The sequence below is a fragment of the Gobio gobio genome (assembly GCF_949357685.1).
Source record: "Gobio gobio genome assembly, chromosome: 11".
Taxonomy (NCBI): Eukaryota; Metazoa; Chordata; class Actinopteri; order Cypriniformes; family Gobionidae; genus Gobio; species Gobio gobio.
In genome coordinates this window covers 36,076,672-36,098,744 of record NC_137104.1, presented here as the reverse complement: position 1 = coordinate 36,098,744, position 22,073 = coordinate 36,076,672, and the positions used below count along the sequence as shown (strand labels likewise).

General features: G+C 37.6%; 1 protein-coding gene across 1 annotated transcript in view; it reads right to left on the bottom strand.

Annotated features, from left to right (window-relative positions):
- The window catches only part of kcnh8 (potassium voltage-gated channel, subfamily H (eag-related), member 8), a gene marked incomplete at both ends in the record, with an annotated part of 95,082 nt that extends 73,248 nt beyond the window's left edge, over positions 1-21,834 (bottom strand). Inside the window, 3 exons of the mRNA XM_079828542.1 lie at positions 530-661; positions 2,614-2,847; positions 21,759-21,834. Of these exons, the coding sequence (XP_079684668.1) occupies positions 530-661; positions 2,614-2,847; positions 21,759-21,834 (442 nt within the window). The remainder of the gene's footprint in view (positions 1-529; positions 662-2,613; positions 2,848-21,758) is intronic.
- Between the last annotated feature and the right edge of the window lie 239 nt (positions 21,835-22,073).

The following is a 22,073-nucleotide window of genomic DNA, read 5'->3' as shown; positions in this document are numbered from 1 at the left end:
TGCTCTCTGACGTCACGGGGAGGCAAATTCCCAGGTCCCTCGTTTGCTGAGCCAGATGTCAATAAAAGCTTTCATTTGACTAACAAGGAAGGTTTTCAGCTCCGAAACTTACAAGATATTCTTATATTATGATGACCTTTTATACATCAAAAGCTCAAGGAAAAGTTGATTTCTCAATTCATGACCCCTTTCATTTTTTTCTACACACATCATATACCTAATGTTTATACTGGTACACTGATTGTGATGAAATTGACACCACTTCAGAGTCAAAATTTGTACAAAATCTAAATATTTCCATAATAGATAATAAAATGATTTGTTTATTTCTCTCTTTAGGTTTTCTTAGTTTTTTAATAAATAATAACTAATATTTAATAGAAACAGTCATAATATTTTTATGACCCAAGGTCTGGGTCTGGGACATGTGTAAAACTATTTAAATGTATATATAAAAATGCTTTTAAACCCTAAATGATGATAGTCAAAAGTTGCGCACACACACATACAGCATCCATCATGTACTAACCTTCTTTCTTCTCCTCAAGTATAGATTTGGCTTTGGTGTCGGTGACGTCTTTAAAAGAGGCGAGGAAGAGGACAACATCTCCTTTCTCATTCTTGATAGGCACAATATCCAGCAGACACCAGAACACACTACCTGCAGTAGAATTGAAGGAGGCAAAATACATAAACACACACAAATACACAGTCTTAATGATGTAAGAGAAGTCTGTGGGGGCATTCACGCTGTGAAAAGTGCTACTGCTACCTGATCTGACACTTAAATCACCTTCAGTGGTGTAAACTATAAGTCAGTTGTAGATTTAGTCATGTCAACATGACATCAAAATCGAGTGTATTTACATTCTTGGAGTTATTTTGAACGGTTCATCAGTGCACATTATCCCTAATCAAAACTTGCTCAACCTCTGTCTGAAATGTCTTCTCTTTTCCAATAATGTCTTTAATGCCACTCTGGCTATGGATAATGTCAACCATTAACTACTTGAGCATTGTTTTATTAAACGTGCATCTAATTCTGGTCCAATTCCTTGCCTTTTTTTAATTGGATATGTTGTTAAATAAGTAAAATAAGTTGCAATCCACAGTGACTTAAATAGTATTTTTGAACTGAATAAAACTAGATAATTTAAATGTTACCACAGGAAGCACATTTTTAGCTTACTTGGCAAAACATTACTTCCAGTCTATTTAAAGTGTTAAAAAGAAACCTGAAACAAAAAAAGACCAGCACATCCAAAAAGAGCAGCACCATTATGGTATCCAATTCCTGTGTAGGTGTGTGTGTGAATGCTTGTTTGTCTGTCTGTATTGAGCGGTGTGGGTGTGCGGCAGGGCATTTATATGTGTGCTTATGTGTGTGTGTGTATGTGTGTGCGTCTGTCTGTGTGTGTGTTTCTCTCTTCACCAGTAGCTGTTACTGGAAGCCTCTAGGGGAATTCCATCTGATTGCTCACAGCTGGAGAAGTCTTTGTCAAATCTCTCATTTCCTCACGAAAAAGCCTCACCATTATGGAGAAGAAAAAGGGGATGAAATAATAACGCTCTCTAGAACAAGTGCGCTGGAGAGGTTCCATTCAATATAGAACAAAGGGGGAGAGGAGAATGAGCACAAGGAACAAGGTACAGCGAGGTTAAAACCCGGCAGCAGCATTAGAAGATGTAAGATCATAGCAAACTAAATTATATGATATAATAATAAGATATATGATATGATACAACATAATATAAATATAAAAACTTTATATATTTAATAGTATTTATTTTAAATGATTATATTATATAAACATAATATAAAACATCTTATTCCTACAATTAAAAACCCCTTCTGTACATTACACTTACAGAAATGTACTGCATGATATCTGCATATTTAGTATGGTACTTTGATATATACCATGGTACTAAATTATTACCATATTCATAAAACATGGCGTGTACAGGTACTGCACAAAAACACAGTACTTATTTAGTAAATAATCCAGCGAAGGGAGAAATACATCCAATCTCCAAGATCTAAATTTGCCAGTAGAATCAATTGAATGGAAGAATAACGTGTGGAAGGGAGCGAGATATACCATATTAAGGTATATATAAAATGAATCATAACATTTTCATTTGTTAAGTTGACAGCATTGAGTGTTAGAATTCTTCCCAATGCTATTGTAAATCCCACAAATAAACTTGCACACCTGCTGGACTTTAGTTTGTAATCCGACTTTAGAGTCTCTCTGGTGCTTTTGGCCAACCAACTCTAATAAAACCATCTGCTTCTAACAATGGCTAGAGATTTCACTCTGTAAAGGTGTGTTGTAATACCTCCATGTGTTATTACTAGTGATGAATCACAATAAACCTTCCCTGTATTATTACTGGTCTAGTTCCACAGTGGAACTGCTACTAATAAGTTTTACAGTGATTAAGAAATACTTCAAATAAAACCTCAACCAGGTCTAAAAAACTAAATGTGTAGCAACCAAATGTGTCAAAATGCACTACATTGGGTTGTTTTTACATGTAGGCAACCCCAAGCTTTGCAGCAACATCACCAACAGCAAAATGCATCATCTAATGTTCTTTTCTTCTCACCATTCTTTTTGTAGAACATTATCTCCTCCTTGAGCTCACTCCGTTCCTCAAGCGCCGAATCCACGTGAAGAATGATGTGCTCGTTGGTCTCCGGCCCATACAGAAACTTGCATGCGCAGCTCTGCTGCATGACCTCGGTTCGGGCAAATCCAGTGAGCTCACAGAATCCATCCGAGCAGTACACGATCGGGAAGCCTTTGGACACTTGGGCATTGGCCAGGATGAAGTTGCTGTCTGTTCCAAACACAAAAATCAAGCAAAAATATTAGTCTATTCCTTTTTAAATTTTAACTAGATAATCCCATAAGATTGTATGATGTTTTACCAAGTAAGTCACATGACCTTGCATGCCATATCTTGGACAGAAAGCTTCAACAGCTGTACATGTGAAAGGCTTTGTTTCGTTTTGTTTTCATTGCATAACCAATTTCCTGCCTGGATAATTTTTTTTTGTATTGCGACTTGTTTTATTGTTTTACCCTGTCATTGTGTCAAAACAGATTAATAGCATCCACGCATCATAAATGAATACAGCAACACTGCCTTGTTCTCGAAGGACAGCTCGTGAGCCTCGTCCCTGAATCCCCAGACTAACGCACATGAGCATTATTAAAAGCTGGCATTTATAAAAAGTGTTCACATGGCGAGACGACAGACATTTGGTGCTGAACGACTTTACTGAGCCTTGTTCTGCTCACATAAGCAAAAGTAAAGTTAGACTCTCATTTATAACATTGTACGCGCTGGGGGTCAGACCCAGAGAGATATGAGAAATAAGATGATAGAGAGAAATAACAGCAAAAAAAGAACAATGCTGAGAGACACAAAGAGAGAGCAAATAAAAAGGTGAAGGAATACAGAGGGGGAGAATAAATACAAAGAGGAGTAACAATTCACAAGTGTTGGTTGGCTGACAGTCAAGTTAGACAACAGCATGGGCTGCGGAAAGTTTTTTATAGGTGCAAAATACTGCAATATCGCAATAGATTATGGCAAGGATTTAACCCTTTTAAAACTATGATATTATTTAAGGAGTCATTACCTTTAAGGAGGACCTATTATTCCCCCTTTGCAAAGTCTTGATTTTGTTTTTGCATCTACTAGAATAGGTTGTCATGAAAAAAAACAACAACATAATTTTTCACATATTTTACATTATCGCAGCACCTCTCTCGATCTGTCAGTAATGCTCTATTTAGTTCCTGTCTCTGGAAGCCTCCCCTTCCGAAAAACTTAATGTGCTCTGTTAAATTTGATACATTTCTTTAAGCTTGTTTAAGAAATGTCACCCCCCTTACAATAACCACGAGTTTCAATACTACTAACGCAACTCAACCAGGCCTTGTCCCTTTTTTGAATATGCCCTGAGTGGGAATTATTTAAAAGAGGAATATTGTGACATGTTCCAGGAGTTTAAGGGAGTTCAGAAACAGTCCTTACTGATATAGAGAATAACTTCCTTTGGAGTTGACTTTGTGCTTTGTAACTCGGCAGACCTTTTACATGCTTAAACAGCTATACACACTAAAGAAAAAGCATAATAGGTCCTCATTAAAAATGCATGTCAAGAAATTGCTGAGCACATGTAGCAATAGCAAAGACAAACAATCAAAACAATCATTCAAATCCTCTGAAAATAACTCTCTGAGCTCTAAGCAGCACCCCAGAGATTCCCCCTCTACTATTTATTTTTACACTTATTTTCTCCTCATTTAAGTCTACTTTTCTATTGCAGATTTTGGAGGGAATGTGTTTACATACTGTACATTATTATACCTAAATTAGCATTTTTGTATTCTAAATTAGTAGTAGTCCAAGTCTATAATTTAGTTTAATTGATTATTGGCTATATATGGCATAAAAATAAAACATACAATTTTTGCTATTGAGTGTGTTTACATGCAAGTTCGTAAGCCGATTATGCTTAATAAGCCGACAACGAACATGGCCATGTAAACACGGTAACCAGTTTTCTTTATCGGAGTAAGGTCATAAACGGCTTAGGCTAAACCGGTCGAAACAGGTAGTTTTTTTTTGTCTCTTATCTCGATTTCGCGCGGCATGTAAACGCATTAACCTGCTTTCTGTCGGCTTAATGAAATGCGCATGTGTGATAGGGGACAGAAACGCATACTTAGAGCAGATTTAAACACATCTAGGCAGAGCGAGTGTTTTGCATGACAGAAAGAAGGAAATATATCTCAAACGCAGACTCTTTTAAGACCCAGAAAATTGTAAAAATGTGTTCTCATCTCTCGTGCAGTAAAAGTGGTTCAGTCAAAACGCTGCATCTGTAACTGCATGAGTAAGTATATATGAACCGTAAGTTTCCCGCTTACACAATGTAAGCTTTATTTAACATCACAACTGACATAACATACGGAATACTTGGAGTCAGATACGAAAAAGATTATTTCCTTGTAGTGACGTCAAAAATAATTAGATTCATTAATAAAGTCATGTAAACGCGGTTTATTTGCGTTGTCAGTTTACTGGTTTGCATGTAAACTGGTTATTTCAATAAGCTGATAGTTGTGAATTATCAGCTTACTGGTGTGCATGTAAACGTTACCAATGTGTACACCCATCTCATGTGGCATAGATCAAGCACTATGACAGAATCAAACAGAGCAAAAACATACAAAAATAGTAGTAGTTATGATTTATTTTCCACAATGACTGACATTGATGCATGCTAAAGTGGGCCTACTATCTATACTGGTTCCAAAGTCTACAGACAGCACATCCCAGAAGAGAAATCTCTCTATCGTACTGCCCATCTACTCACTCCCAGGTCATAACCTCTGGCCCAGCAGTACGACAACAGCCGGAAAAGACCCACTTCTTCAATCCAAGTTGTGTTTGTGTATCTAAGCATATTCCTTTTTTATATAAATATATGCACATTGCACACAATGTATTTATTATTATATATGTTTGCTGTGCAATATGAGTTATTATCCTATCCTCAGACACATGTTTCCATGTGCGCAGTCACAGACTGTGTACAAGCAGAAAAAATATATCATCCTCTCTCATTTCCATATGAGACCTCGTGTGGTTTACTCTGTCAGTTTATGTTTAATTGGACAGATTGAATCCAGGCTGTAAAACTGGGTGTGTGTATGTGTGTGTTTATGCGAGAAACTGCATTTCAACTCTGAAAAACAGGCGAAAAGATGGAGGGGGAAAAGGGGGGTGATGCAGGAGAGAGGGGGGGGAATGTCCACATTTCTCGTCTGCCCCAGATTGCTGTATAAATCACACACGCACACACACAAAGACACACACACACACACATACATTTCCTCCCTCTGTCCCCATCTTGTGAGCCTATGTCCCAAACAGGAACACCTGAGAGCTATTTAAAGAGGCAGTATGATTAGTGAAAAGAAGGATGAATGCAAGGAAAAAGAGGAATGAGAGAACTGTTTGAGAAAGAGAGATGTTGGGGGAGAGAATGGAAGGACAGATGCTGGAACCTTCTATTGCAATGCAGTCTAGCATGTGAAGCCTCTTTGTCTCAATATACAGCCTGATCACACTGTATGTAATACTGTATAAGACAACGTAATGTGCTAAACTTGATCTTTCATTTTAGGTATGATGAAGGAAGTGGACACAATATGAGCTGCACCTTTTTACATCTGAATCAATCAAAACATCTTTAAAATCAAAAGGCAATGTTGTAATTTATGAGTTATTAGAGGCACAAAACAGAATTGCAAAAATAATGACAGAAAGGGACAGTGACATGAAATATCCAACATCATTTACACTTCCTTTTTTAAAACACAAAGACACTTTGTAAAGGATTTCAATGGTTTTTGTCATTACAATGTAAGTCAGTAGGGTGTTACACAGAAGGGAAAAAAGTAATGTATAACTTTCATTTATGGTGAACTATCCCTTTTAATGACTTCCCAAACTCTCCCTCTACTAAGGGTGTGAACCTACACCGGTCTCACGGTTTTGTTCAATTAAGATTATCATGCCATCGATTCGGTTTATTTCGATATCACGATGCATCACAATGCATTGACAATGCACTGCATCCTCATGTATACAATTTTGTCAGTCAGTTATATGAACTGAACCTTTAATTTGATCTGCTCAAAGAAAACACGCTTCTTGAATGTATCAAACAAAACTCAAGTCTGGGTACATAAGACAACAGAAGCATTTAGAACAAATACACAAAATACTAAAAGCCACTTCAGGAGGTGGTCTGGGCCGCATTACAGTCAAAACTAAAGTCTAAATGCATCTGGTTGTTGAAACCACATATGTAAATTTGACTTCTCGCAACAATGCTAAAAAAATTAATGTGTGAGTGTGTTATGGGCTATATGACATAGCCAGATATGACAGCGCTACTGAAGCACGCATCGCCGCAGACGAGCAGCTGCGTATCTCTTTATCAAGCTAACGCACAAACTAAAGTAAAGTCGTAGGTGCTCAACATACAATCATATTCATTAAAAGTAAATAAACTGAATGAGTGCTGTTTACCAGTGCTGTTCCCGCACGCTTCCCTATTGTGGTCTTTGGTCTTGAAATTAGCTGATGATTAATAAAATGCAGCTCATATCTGTTGTTTTCGGTGACGTGAACTAGAGGTTGACCGATCTCAGGGTCTGCTGGCATTATATAGCACGAGAGCGGCCTCTAGAGGCGAAATAAAAACTCACTGATGCCTTGCGTTGTTTACATTACCACGTGAGGCTGCGCGCAGGACAGCGAGCGCGTTTAAAACATGACAGCGAAACGGTATGAATACAGAACACTACAGTACTTGTTGCCAAATCATTATAAAGTAATTAATTTCTTGACTAGATGCTGCATTAACAGGCAAAGAACAGCAGTGTGTATGTTTGTCGTTGAGGCTGAGAGGACGCTATTAGCAGTACCTCAAGCAGTTAAATCAATGTGATAAAAACACACAAAAATGTTGCATATATAAAATTAGTGACGTGAGAAAAACTGTATCATCATGCTGCAGACAGAAACATAAAAAAAGCATTTATTCACCCTTAAACTAAGGTTAATAAATGCTGTGGAAGTATTGTTCATTGTTAGTATGTTAATTTCAACATTAAATTGAGTTTGAATTTTTATTTTATCTGGTAACCTTGGTTAATGCACTATGAACTAACATGAATGATCTTTTATTTATTTATTTATTTATTTGGAGCCCCATTAGCTTCCACGAGTGGTCGCTAATCTTCCTGGGGTCCATTTTACAATATCAAAACATATTATACACAATCACATTACACTTTTTACAATATATTATCAAAAGAATAAATACAATTCAATTTGAGTCATTATACTTAATTTTCATTACAGATCATACATTTTACCATCTTTTTAAAATAAGATCTGTTGCTTATTTGTCTTATACACATTGACAGTTGATTCCAAGCTACTGAGGATCTAAATAGTACAGTTCTCCTCATACAATTTGACTGTGCAAAAGGAACAACTAAATCACCAGAGCTGACCTGCCGAGTAATATATTGGTGACAATACCCACTGTACACCAATTTATCCACAAAAAATCTGGGGTTGTTTTTATAGATGGCATTATGCATTTAGGACAGAAGACTTATCTTTAATTTATCCTGTACCTTCAACCATATAGTGTGCATCTCATTCACACTGGTCCTGTACGAACAGCCAAGAGCAACTCTGGCAGCTCTATTCTGTGCAAGTTGAAGTTTTTTCAAGTGCTCCTGTGTAGCACTGGACCAAATAACTGGGCAGTACTCTAGGCTTGCTACGATAGTCGGTGTTGCCGGTGTTACCGGTGTCCAGACTCAACACCGGTTACATCACTTGCCCACCGTGGCACCACCCACCGTCTTTTTTATTTTTTTTATAGTAATAAAATAATTTAGTTCAGTTAGAAAACAGACAATACAAACAAAAACTGAACGTATCTGCTTAATAAAGCAGGATCCGACCATGAGTCTCGGCAGCGGCAGGAGTCATTCATCAGAGAGTGAGGAGCTGACTGATGATCGCGGAAGATTTGGTTTCAAAGCGAAACATAAAAGCGCCTATTTAAGGGAGTTTGTCATTTGTTTTGTTGTTGTGTTTTTCATTAAAAATAATAGGCTAATGAACCCACAATTCAAGCAACCCGCAGCCGAATTGGCGCTAATTCAAAACCGAAAGTAAAATGTGCACGGCCGCACAGAGCGCGCATTGTTTACTTTCGTCTGGCTCCGCAGTGCGAGCCTCCGCGCTACGCTGACTGCGCGCATTTATTTTTGCCGCGCGCACCCTCGCGCTCGTGCGGGCGCGTCGAGTATAAGCAAGCCTTTATGGACTAATTGTTATTCATTCATGGTGTGCATCTCAATCATAGACTGATCAATGCCTGATCAGTGCCCTGACTACTGAACTAGGAACTGATTGAGACGCACCCATGGCCTCACAGAGCGCGCATTTACAGACGAGCTGTCATTCACGGTGTGTGCGCACTGGTGCGTTTTCAGTTCAGAGCGGTCGTGTGCATAGAATTAGTGATTTAAAAGCCTCCGCCGGTGATACCGGTATTACCGGTGTTGTCACACATCAATTAACCAACATCCCTACAGTACTCCAGGTCAGGGCCGTGCAGAGAGTTCGTCAGGGGCAGGGGCTCAAATGTAAAAAAGGGGCAATATGTAAATATATATATATATATATATATATATATATATATATATATATATATATATATATATATATATATATATATATATATATATATATATATATATATATATATATATATATATATATATATATATATATATATATATATATACCCTGTTCGGGCGAACCAGCCTCTTACTGCATTTCGTTGCCTTGTACCTGTACTTGTGTAATGACAATAAAGTTGAATCTAATCTAATACACATTATATATATATATATATATATATATATATATATATATATATATATATATATATATATATATATATATATATATATATATATATATATATATATATATATATATATATATATATCCTTATGCTCATCAAGCCTGCATTTATTTAATCAAAAATACAGAAAAAAACAGTAGCCTAATATTGTGAAATATTATTACATTATGTTCTTTTTAACTTTTTATTTATCAAAGAATCTTGAAAAGAGTATCACAGTTTCCATCATTGACATTAAATCCTCATATTAGAATGATTTCTGAATGATCATGAGACACTGAAGAGTGGAGTAATGATGCTGAAAATCCAGCTGTGATCACAGGAATAAATTATATTTTAAATTATTTTAAAATAGAAAACCATTATTTTAATATATTTCGCAATATTGCTGTTTTTTATCAAATAAATGCAGGCTTGATGAACATAAGAGACATCTTTCATAATGCTGCATCATATTAAAAAATGGTAATAAGTCCTTTCATGTAACCATTTCGCCAGCCTACACTTAGCAAAATACAAGTGAATTTAACACTACTTACCATTAATGCGACTTTTGCTGCTGAATGGTTTTGTGCAGGGATTTGTTTGTTGTCTGTTAAAATCCATTTTGTCAGTGATGCAATTTATAAAATGAGACAAACCGCAGGAAATTGTTCCACAAACGTTAGTTCGTCTGTCCATGTAATTTTCAACCAATTTATGAATAAGAACATAAATTATACGCTCCACTTCACATCGCCCAATGGAATTTGAACTTGCTTTGCCAGATCACGATTGGTTGGTGTATATACATGACAAACGGGCATTGGTGAATTGTGTAATACTTTAAAATATATAGCTAATAGATTTGTAATTAAATCAACACATTAGCTCTGATTATGGATGAAAAAAAAAATATTGGTTTACTTTTTTCCCGCGAGGCCACACACTCTCTGAAAGGACCATATTTGGCTCGAGAGCCGTTTCCGAACAGAGGAAAATCAACAGTAAATCAAAACGCACGCAACCCATCGCAACGCGTTATGGCAATGCCTCAACAGAAATTTTCCGACTTTTGAGCCGTTCGTTACTATTGTATACATTGTCATGTTATAATAATCACATTTATTTAGTTTTATTGACCACGATATTATCATTGATATCTGTCTGAGAGGGGCACTTTTGATTCATTTTGAAAAAGGGCAGGGGCTCGAGCACCCAAAGCCCCCCCCCCCCCTGCACGTGCCTGCTCCAGGTGTGACAAGACCAAAGACTGGACTACTGTTCTCATGGCTGAGGGTGGACAAAACGACACACACTTCCTAGCTAAAGCAATGCCTCTGCCCATCCTAGAAACAATATGATTTATCTGATCAGTCCATGAGAGCTGATTATCCAGATTGACGCCCAAGAGTTTAGTTTTAGTAACCTGCTCAATCAAAGTTTTATCAATAGTCAAATTTAGGTTACAAGGTTTCTTTAACAAATGTTTAGTACCAAAAACAATACATTTGGTTTTGGATATATTTAGAACTAATTTGTTTAAATTAACCCAGTTGATAATCAAATTTAATTGGTTTTGAAGGTTCATACTTAGATTGGTTATTGAAGGAGATGCACAAAATAAACTTGCATCATCTGCATACAGTACAACTTCTGCATTTCTAACAACATGGGGCAAATCATTCACAAAAAATTGAAAATAAGAGTGGACCCAGACAGCTGCCCTGTGGAATACCGCATGATATACATTTACTATCAGAAAAACTACCATTAAAAAATACTTGCTGAGTTCTGCCATACACTGTAAAAAAAAATTGGGGGGAAAAATTGTGTAAATTGATCATTACATATTGGCCCAATAAATGACTTCCAAATAATTATCGCCATGCAAAAAGATGCATTGTACTAATCATAGCTTAAGGTCTTCACTCAAAATTAAAATTGTATATTCACTGAACATATTTAATTGTGCTCAGTCAATCTATGAAGTTGAAGTGAAAAATCCATGTTGGCTGAACAAGTCCTACGTCCGAAAAACTGTATACGCATGCGCAAAATGGAGAGATTTCAAATGCGGAGCGGCGGGAGCGCGAGCGTGAGCAGACTGCAGAGCCAAACGGTGCTGAAGACCAAAACAAACATTCCCAAGAGAATAGAGAGATATTCATCGTCACAAGACGTTGGTGAGTATTGAGCACTGACATTATTCTCCAGAGTTTTGCTTTATGACCCGGTATGAAGTTTAAAAGACATTTTGTATAATCACGAGTTCATGCATTCATTGGTTTCATGAGTGTGTTCTCATTTACCACATAATTATATAACGTTAATGGTAGCCAATAGTTTTATTTTCCTTATGTCTTATATGTCTAAAATGATAGGTAATAAGTAAATTAAGTAATTTGTGTGAAATATGCGGCATGCGACCGTTGAACACGGTGATGTTAGATTGTATTTGGCGTCGGCCTCTTTCAGGGCTTGAGTTATTGCCTTTTAATATCAAACATGTCAAGCTTGTGATTTTCTTATTCGTCCATTCATTCGTCTCATCCTCATTATATAATGAAGAACTTCTGTTCTGTCGTTTGCCAGATGTGATGCAGGGAAACTTTGCCATTAATGTTAGTTTTTATTTTTATTTGCAGGTTTTTAGCTTGCAGTGCCGTGTTTTCTTCACCACATTAAGACATCCTGTTATGCAGAGACTTCTTGAATATTCAGAGTTTTTCCTTATTGAAAATAAGGTATTTTCACCAAATATCCTGTGTTGGAATTGACTTGTTAATAAAGTAATGTGATAAAATGTCAACCCTGTTGTCTGTGTTCTGTGTTTTGCTTAATATATTTATGTTTTTAGTCACTTTTGTCTTTTGGGACAGTGAGAAATAAACAATTGTTACTACAATTTAAAATATTTAATTGGACCAACCTCACAGTTTCACTGTAAAACATTTCTCCAATTCAAAATTTTCTAGTGAGCGATCACATCTAAATTTTTTAGTTGGCCAAATTGAAAAATTTAGATGTGATCGGTCACTAGAAAATTTTAAATTGGAGAGGCCTGACATTTTTTACAGTGTTGGTAAATTACATTTTTCCATTGGCTCAACATATTATTTCTAATTGAGCCCATGTTAACAGACTGTTGCCACAATGGATAAAATTCAATTCACAGAAATTCAATTTGGCCAATTGAAAAATTTAGATGTGATCGCTCACTAGAAAACTTTGAATTGGAGAGGCCTTACATTTGTTACAGTGTGGCTTCTACTAAAAATTCACTTCAGTTACAAAAGAAAAAGAAAAGCTAAAATATGACCACGGTCTTTGCTGGACATTTCTCTCTGAATTAAATGATGACAACTACAGTATGTAGCATTCTACTGTTCTAAATGTTTCACTGCATACTGCGCCACATTTTGTATTAAAAAAAAACAGGCAGCGTATACAGTATATAGTGCACAGTATACACTAAGCCATAAGTATTCAAACTCTGAGCTATAGAAGGCTTATGATTAAATGTTTTTGGCATGGCCCTGATTTTGCAGGTTTGAAAGCTTGACTGTCTTGTTCTGAATCTAATTTCCTTGAAAGAGTCCAATGTATAATGTATCTTGTATAATGTCTTGTGCTGACATTTGAGAACAGGTTTGAGCACAGAAAGAGAGGAAAAAATATTTGACTTCCTTTACTGACATGAATTAAGTGTGTTTTTATGTATAAAAAATCAACCGTTTTAAATACTCAAGGCTAATGAGCTCTACTGGCATGATAGAGCTGACAAGAAACTGAACAAACTCATTTAAAACCATCTGCACATGGTGCTAAAACCGTTTCAGCAATAAACGAAGCAGCAGTTGCACTTCTATAGGAAGAGTTTGAAATCGCTTCATCGCATCTAATCGGTTCAGTTGTTTATTCATTTTATTTGGCTCATGGTTACATAATCTTTTGTCACAGTCTCAGCAGGGTCCTTCAAATTAAGTTTCAATTCATGCTTTGTGCCAGACTCAGAGCACAAAAAAAGTATTCTCAGAATGTTAAGACAAAGGAAGACAGCAAGGTCTGAGAGTCTAGACTGGCATGACTCCGGAATTCCATTCTCTGAGAATCTAGAACAGAACAGTTCCATCTGTATTCTGGTCTGACACGTGTGGATAACCCTGCTGAAACTGCAGAGTGCATCCTCACTGTGTCCTGTTTCAGCCATCCTCCATATGTTCTGTCTATTCGTTTCCCTGCATTCTTTCTTTCGCTCTTCGATCTCTTTTGTTTTCCCTCTCCAGTCCCCCTCTCTCTTCCCTAATGATGACTGATGAGCTCAGTTTCAGCTCTGTGTGAAGTTCATGGAACAACAGAAAAACAGCACACTGACATCTCTATCCCAAGTTCAAACAACAGACACACATTGTTCTCCCAGTCTTGAGCCACAATTTCTTTTAATCTTTTAAACCCACAGATCTGTTCCCAACTGGAAGAAAAGCAGCAGACATGCCATTTTCCTCATTTTGTGCTTGATACGTGTTGAGTTCACTGGCAGTGTGATTATGCATTACATGCAAGAGTGAACCTCCTGAAATATCTCCATTACCTGACTTGGGTGTCTAACCCTCCGCTTCGTGATTTTACCAACGGAAGCATCTACTTGAAGTGTTATTTTAAAAAGACTCATCCAAAATTACTCTAAATTACTCTTTCACAGTTAACTACTCTCTTTTTCCTTGGGTAACACACAATCGCAAACGCACGCAAACTGGTACACACACACACACTGCTTTACTGTAATTACCCACCATATGCTGTCCTGACAGGTACCTGCATGAAAAGGGTATTTTGAAGTCTTGATGGAATATTAACGCATAGCAGCAAGCACACACATTACGATGCTGCAGAGGGAAGTTATAGCTAACATGTATAGCTTCTCTTGACAATGACTTGTCAGCATGCTTTCTTATGTCACTCAGATGTTGCACAAAATTATGAGGTAACGGCTCTAATTAACTAGTAATTAGTGCCTCTCGCAAAGGAAAGCATCACTTTTTCTATTTCTCATGGCCATTTTTCAAAATCCTGAACCCTACTATTAAAGGGATACACCCCCCCCCCTCCCCCCAAAAAAAACTATTTTACGCCTAACGTCGTTTCCCACGTAGTTTTGGACCCCACTGACTGAGATTGAATAGGCAAAAACTTAAGTATTTTGCAGATATTTTAAAATCATGCAGTTTGTTTAAGAAATGCCTCACATTTAATGACTAAACAGTCACTTGAAACCCTTTCCGCTAGTGAAGTCACAATGTAAGGAATACTGTTTTCGGGTACAAGCCTCTACTTGTTTTAAATGAGAATACTATCCCAAGAGCCATACACTATTTATTCATATCACACATATAAGCTAAGCTTTTAAAAACTCAAGGTGTACATTACAGTCTCCGGGCTCACGGCATCCCGGACACCAATATATATATTGCTGACAGGAAGCAAAGTAGGAGAGAGACAGGGACAGGAAGTTTCCTGATCACAATTGGGAGTGCTGACCATACATCAATATTTTAAGAGTTCATAACAAGATTAGTATTTTCCTGGCCATCAGAGATATCGGTATAGAGATAAAGGTAAGGATCATAATTTTTCGGCACACATGATTGTATTTTAGAACCGTCTGCTGTTTGCGTTTGGCATATGATAGAATGTTTGGACCCAGAAACGGTGATGCTTGATGTCAGACTTAACAAGAGGATATCAACCACACACCCTGGCAACAACCTAGATCACTTTGGCATCATGGTGGTGAATTTTGTATGGGCGAGCATCACATTATCCTCACAAATAATTTGGTTTTGCAGTTGCACAGCACAAACATAATCAAAACTGGCAACAGTTCTGATTTGGCTTAATGTTTGCTCTTTCACTTGTGTATATGATTGATGTAATGAACAACAGCCATCTACACACATAAAAAAATATATATTTATGTATATATATATATAAATATATATATATATATATACACACACACACACACACACACAACCTCCTGGTAATGCTCTCCACATGTATAATTTTTGGAAAGCCACCATAGATGACACCTAATGGGATGTTCTCTATTATCTCCCCCTGTGTCATTGTTGTCACTTTCCTTCCAATATGGCAGGCACTATTTCCAGCCATTCTTGTGCTATTCTCAGCCACGTTACCTGCGGCAGCCCAAGGTGTGACAGCCATACAGGTAGTCTCCCCTGAAGGACAAACCATAGTCACATGGGTGTATGCCATCACGGTTTGATAATATATGGACCCAGCAGTCCAGAGGACAACATGTCCCTTGAGAAGGATTCCTGTGGTGGAAGGCAGCTCTATCTCCTAGTGCTAAAATAAAACATTCTCAGTCCTCATTTCTCAAACCTTAGACCTAGATGGGGGGAAAACAAGTTACCTAAATGTAGTGATAAGGCAGGATGCCACGAGTTTTTTCTGTTAGGACACCAAAACAAAATGATAAAAGCTGACAGGATTTGCTCTGTGAAATCAGTAAACTGTTATCACACAAAAGAAAGCCAGATTCTCAAGCAAGCTAGACTCATTTTACAAAGCACAATACACCTTGAAAAGACCGCCTGCCTGTTCTGTGGTCGACCAATTATATTTGATCGATGTTGGTTGTTACCTAGGGCCAGGGATTTTATCAGGACGTTTAGCGCGTCTTTTTTCATGCATGATCTGGTCTGAACTTTAATTAAAACGCCCTCCGATTGTTATCTCTACCAACCCTACTTGAACACTATATGAAAAATAAACATTAGGGCAGCCAAGTGATGCACTGCCATCTAATACCCCTTTTCCACCAGAATGAACCGGGTGCTAGTTCAGAGCCAGTGCTAATCCAAGTTCATAGTTGTTAAACTGAGGAGCCTTCTAAGAACCGTTTGCTTTTCCACATGCTGAGAGCCACAACAGAGCCATGTCTTACGTCACTGTATACGTCTCATATTTCTCAGCAACGCTAGCGAGGCAGCGGCAGTGTTGCCAAATTCTACTTCATCACTGTTGCCGCAGGCTGTTTTTCATGTCCGCGGGTTGAAGCGCCCCCAATTATGTGATATTTAGCCCCGGGAATGCGAATTTTAGTAGGCAACCATGCCAAAAAAACATATATTTTACCCCCAAATGTGATTTTTACCGGGGAAGCCCCCCTGAAACGCGATTGGGCTTGTTTTGAGTAGCAATTGGGTGGGTTTTGTTGTGAAAACCTGGCAAACCTGGGGCCCGTTCTTCGTACCTCGCTAACTCAGTTAGCTGGATTTGATTGTTGACGATTTGGCATGATCTTGGATTATTTGGTTCTTCGACGCTCATCCTGGACTTGCTGTCATAGCAACATGTCCGTAAGCTTAAACCTGCTCGCGAGCAGGCTTATTTCATGTAAACAGGATTAGATTGCATCTTGAGGTGATACTTAAAATCTGTCCCAGCCACTGCTACTTTATTACAAGAGTTTATTACTGAACCAGGGGCAATAATAATAATTTGAAATAATAATAATATACAAATTTTAAATTATAATATTATATACATTCTCATATACATATACAATGTTGTGTATAATACTATAGACACAGCTACTTGGAGATGCAGAGAATTTGATCTTGACCCTTAAGAAACTTTAATACTGTCACGTTATAAATCTGCTTCAAATTGAATAAAAAATTTAATTACAACATTGAAATAAAAATGTAAAGGGTGTACAAGTACTGTATAAAATCGTGAATATAAATAATTGGTAATTATTTACAAAAAAAATGTATCATTGATCAATAACTTTTATGTTGGTTTAGCTGTTTCCTTATAAAGGTCCAGATATTCGTGTTTTTTTTTTGGTGTAATTTGCCAAGTTTTTTGCCAGGTGGCTTTTTTAATTATATGATGTCATTACGTTGCTGTCTTGACACCAGCCAATCGCTGCATTGCTGATCATGGTTTCGAGTATCGATGCATCTGCCCTCTTCAGGGAAAACAAGAACGCACAGTGACCTTAGATGATTTAATCCAGATATTTAAATCCAATCCGCAAATTCGTTTGAAGAACCAAATTAGCCAGACATCAGTTATCACGATGAAACGATCTGGGATCTGTCAAATCATCTCAGATGTATTAAGCGAGGTACGAAGAACGGCCCCCTGGGCAGCGGGAAACACAAACACACCAGGCTTGTTCGAGATGCATCGGCGCTGCGCAGACCGATCCACGTATGATATTAAAAAAAAAAACACATGAGTGAATCAAAAGCATAAGAGGTGTTTCTCAATGTCAAGGATCCTTCCTCTGCAGGACTGGTCCTTCCAAGTCACTTCCTTCAGAGGCTAGGCGAGGCTCCTCTTTAGCATTCGGAGAACATGTAAATGGAACAGGCTAGCAAGTGCACGTCATTGCGTCATTAAGTCCATTAGCCATCAATAACGTAATTTGTATAATATCAATACGGTTGTACTGGCATTTAAAAGTTAAGCTTTACTTATATTTACTACAGTTATAACAAATGTTTGGTAACCGAAATACTTACACTTGAAAGCATATTGCCCCGTTAACTCTCCGACTCCACCAACGTCCGATATTTTGTATTTTTTGAACAAGATAGCAAAGCTGCGCGCATAGGATTGTGGGTGATTTGAGAGTCTACTCGTATGCATCCTTTCCTGTATATGGCATATTTTTGTATTATTTTACAATAATACTATTATTTATTATTTATTATATTTTTAAACGCCTAAGGAGTCATATGCTCTTGCTGGACTCGTTATCATATGGCGATCGGTCTGCAGTGCACAGCACCGCTGCATCAACAATGCAAACGTTGCGTTACTATTGATTCACATGGCTTTACGATCCTACATCGGCATCAAAACACAACGAAAACACAGCGAATCCAATGCATTCATGCAGTTCGCCGTAATTTGTATAGACGGAGATTACAAACGAGCAGCAGCTGTTAGCTCCATTAGCTGCTATTTCAAAAATGGCGGATCTCAAGTTTGTGTTCGTCTTGTTGACCCCGCCCCCAGCGCCTGACGTAATCGGTTCTTACTTCTAGCCCTGTTCTAGCCCAGCAATGTTTTGGTGCTACTTAAGAACCACTTTTCCTGGCTCAGAGCTGGGGCTTTGGGTGTGGAAACACAAAGAACCGATTTGAAACTAGGCTCTGGCTCCAATCTAGCTCTAGCACTGCCTTGGTGGAAAAGGGGTATAAGTCAGTGTGGTCTGCACATTTTGGAGGTCTCCCTAATCTAACAAACCTGATTCAACTCATCAGATCATTAGTAGGCCACCTCGAAGACCTGACATGAGTGTGTCAAACAAGGGAGACATCCAAAATGTGCAGTCCAGGGCGACTGATTGGACTGAGAACCACTGATCTCAGCATCAAAGCAGCCCAAGTGCTTGACTGATCTAGCCAGGGTTACCCTCATACGCTGTCCATGGTGCTGAGTGAGCAGATGCTGCAGTTTGAGAGCAGTACTGTGCTTGCAATGCAAACTTTCAACAAAAAACACACTTGTGGAGAGAGAGAGATAGTGTGTGTGTGTGTGTGTGTGTGTGTGTGTGTGTGTGTGTGTGTGTGTGTGTGTGTGTGTGTGTGTGTGTGTGTGTGTGTGTGTGTGTGTGTGTGTGTGTGTGTGTGTGTGTGTGTGTGTGTGTGTGTGTGTGTGTGTGTGTGTGTGTGTGTGTGTGTGTGTGTATATATATAAAAATTGTTTAAAATTGAGATTGTGATTCTCCCACGAGTCTGATGAAAAAACATTAGACAACTAAACAAAATAACACAATTTACTAGAGGTTCTGACAAAATGTTCATTGCTTTAGTCTATTTAAAGTTGAACAAAATCATTAAAAAATAATTTCGAGTCATGACTTGTTTCATTATTGGATGAATCAGCATTTGTGAATAAATCTCTTGAGTCTTAAATGAATGATTCAATGACAAACACTTTTAAAACAGTCTCTTGTCACCCCCACCCCCCATGGTGTAATAAGCGATGACTTGTGTGTATTAATACATACAAGTGTCAATCACTTTTTAAAAAGGTGATTTGCTCTATTTTGATTGCTAGATATCAATGTTCATACCAAAACTATAAACTTTTATCCCAGTACACATTTGTCCCCTGCTATTTAAATGTTTTTAACACATAAATAACGAAATGTGCAGTTGAAAAGACTGTGAAGCTGCTTATCTGTACATTTACATGGCAGCTGCTCTATCTCTGGATCAGCGGTAGCGCGAACGCAGATTTGAATGTTGGGTTGCGATGATCTTACTTTAAAAGGGAAAACAAAGTTTTAAAGCCTGTTTCACGTCACAAGTGTCAGCGGAGTGCGAGCAGCGCGTGTTGTCGCTGCCTATATCAATGAATGAGAGCATTCACATAGGAAGCGTGATGGCCGACTCTCTCATTCATTACCATGGGCAGCTGTAGATCACGCTATCATTCATTCAAGTGCTATTAAACCATTCAAGCGCTATACGGCACAAAAAAAGAATAAAATCTGTACTAGTGCGCTGTCTGTGAAGCGGAAGCATGCCGCTTCAAACAGTGCTAGTACCGCATTCACGCTTGAACAGACGAAAACACAAAATTATGTAAAAATTCCCGCTTTGTCGATTATCCTTGTAAGCACAGTCTTAAATGAGTTAAAAAGTTTTAAATGAACAAAGCTTAGAGAGAAAATATGATGTGTCAGATCAGCGTCATGTGTGTCTGGTCTTAAAGTGACAGCAGCCTAAAAAACCTGATTGCTTTCTGTCCTAAATGTTCAACAAAAGACAGAGAAAATTGCTCACTGCTCTTGACTGAATAACTTTTGTAGCTTTTAAGAATTAATCTAAATTCAATTTATAATTTATGCAGTGAAGTGCAGTGTTTCATCATTCAATTTCTGTATTATATACCTGTTAGACCTACCTGAAAATGTGACTCTGGACAAAACCATTCATAAGTCGCACGGGTATATTTGTGGCAATAGCCAACAATACATTGTATGGGTCAAAATTATCAATTTTTATTTTATGCCAAAAATCATTAGGATATTAAGTAAAGATCATGTTCTATGAAGATATTTTGTAAATTTCCTACCGTAAATATTTAAAAAATGTAGTATTAGTAATAATATGCATTGCTAAGGACTTCATTTGGACAACTTTAATGGCAATTTTCTCAATATTTAGATTTTTCTGCACCCTCAGATTCCAGATTTTCAATAGTTGTATCTCGGCCAAATATTGTCCTATCCTAACAAACCATACATCAATGCAAATTGACCCTTATGACTGGTTTTGTTGTCCATGGTCACAAATCTTAAATTACTGTTAACAAGGTTACATGGGTCAAAAACCACAAAAACTTTTTGGTGCATTTTAGCAGGGCAGGCAAAAATCTGAAGGAAAAAAAAGGCCAATAGAAAAAAAAAACTTAGTGTTGAGCCCTGATATATTAAAAGCACAGCTAAATGTGACATTTATTACAATGGGTTTATGAGAAGAAGTTCACTTCCGTTAAAATGTTTTATATTTTATAAAGCCTTTTAAAGACATCATCAGTATCAGTACTGCAGTGATACCGGCCTTCATTCATAGTGATTAGTAAAAAAGATAGCATTAAAAAATATTTAAAATATACCGTCTTTATGGTTTTTCTACATTATTTTGGAGATACAATGTGAAAGTATTACAATAAATACATTACAAATGTTAGGTGCAATTATTAGCAATTAATTACAGAAAATGAATGATTGACAGCATATATATACATACATTTTAAACCATGTGAACTGAAAGAACAAACAGAGATAGTTCTTTTAAAGTTGAGTTACAAATCAAAAGTTATTTAGTTCTAGTATAAGCATTGTATTTTATTCCAAAATAGTTATGCTTAATCTATTTGCACAGCCTACTCATTTAGTTTGATTCGCTTTAAATAAGCTCATTTTATGCTTACATGCTCATTTCTAAACCTCTTTGTAGCTTTAATCATAGGCTACTGCTTTTAATATGTAGTCGTGATTTTATTGAGAAAATGCTGTACCTTTTCACAGTACACTTGTTCTGACAAACACTTTAACGATCAAACAAAATACTTTCTGTCCAGCTCAAGAAAACACACCTTCTCATTAGAACCCCCAAATAGTTTTGGACCACAAACAAGGCAAAATGCCATCGCAATAACTCACGTGTGCCGTCAAAACGCGTCGCTATAGTATCCAAAAATGTGTTCTGCGGCGCGAGCAATCCCTTCATAACAGGCATTTTCCCGCCCTGATATCGAATTCCCCATCAAAGTGACGCGGCGTTGTCAGAGACAAAGGTAGAGACAGTTTGAAGCACTCCGGTGAAACTGAGCTTTCAGCGGGCTGAGACACGAAGATCCCGCTCCCTCACGAGCGCGCGAGCAGGACGGATGAGGATGCGCGCGCCCGTATCACTGGGAGTGACGCCCGCAGGTGCGCGTCAGGTAAATGGCACGCGATCAGTCTATACAAATGGCG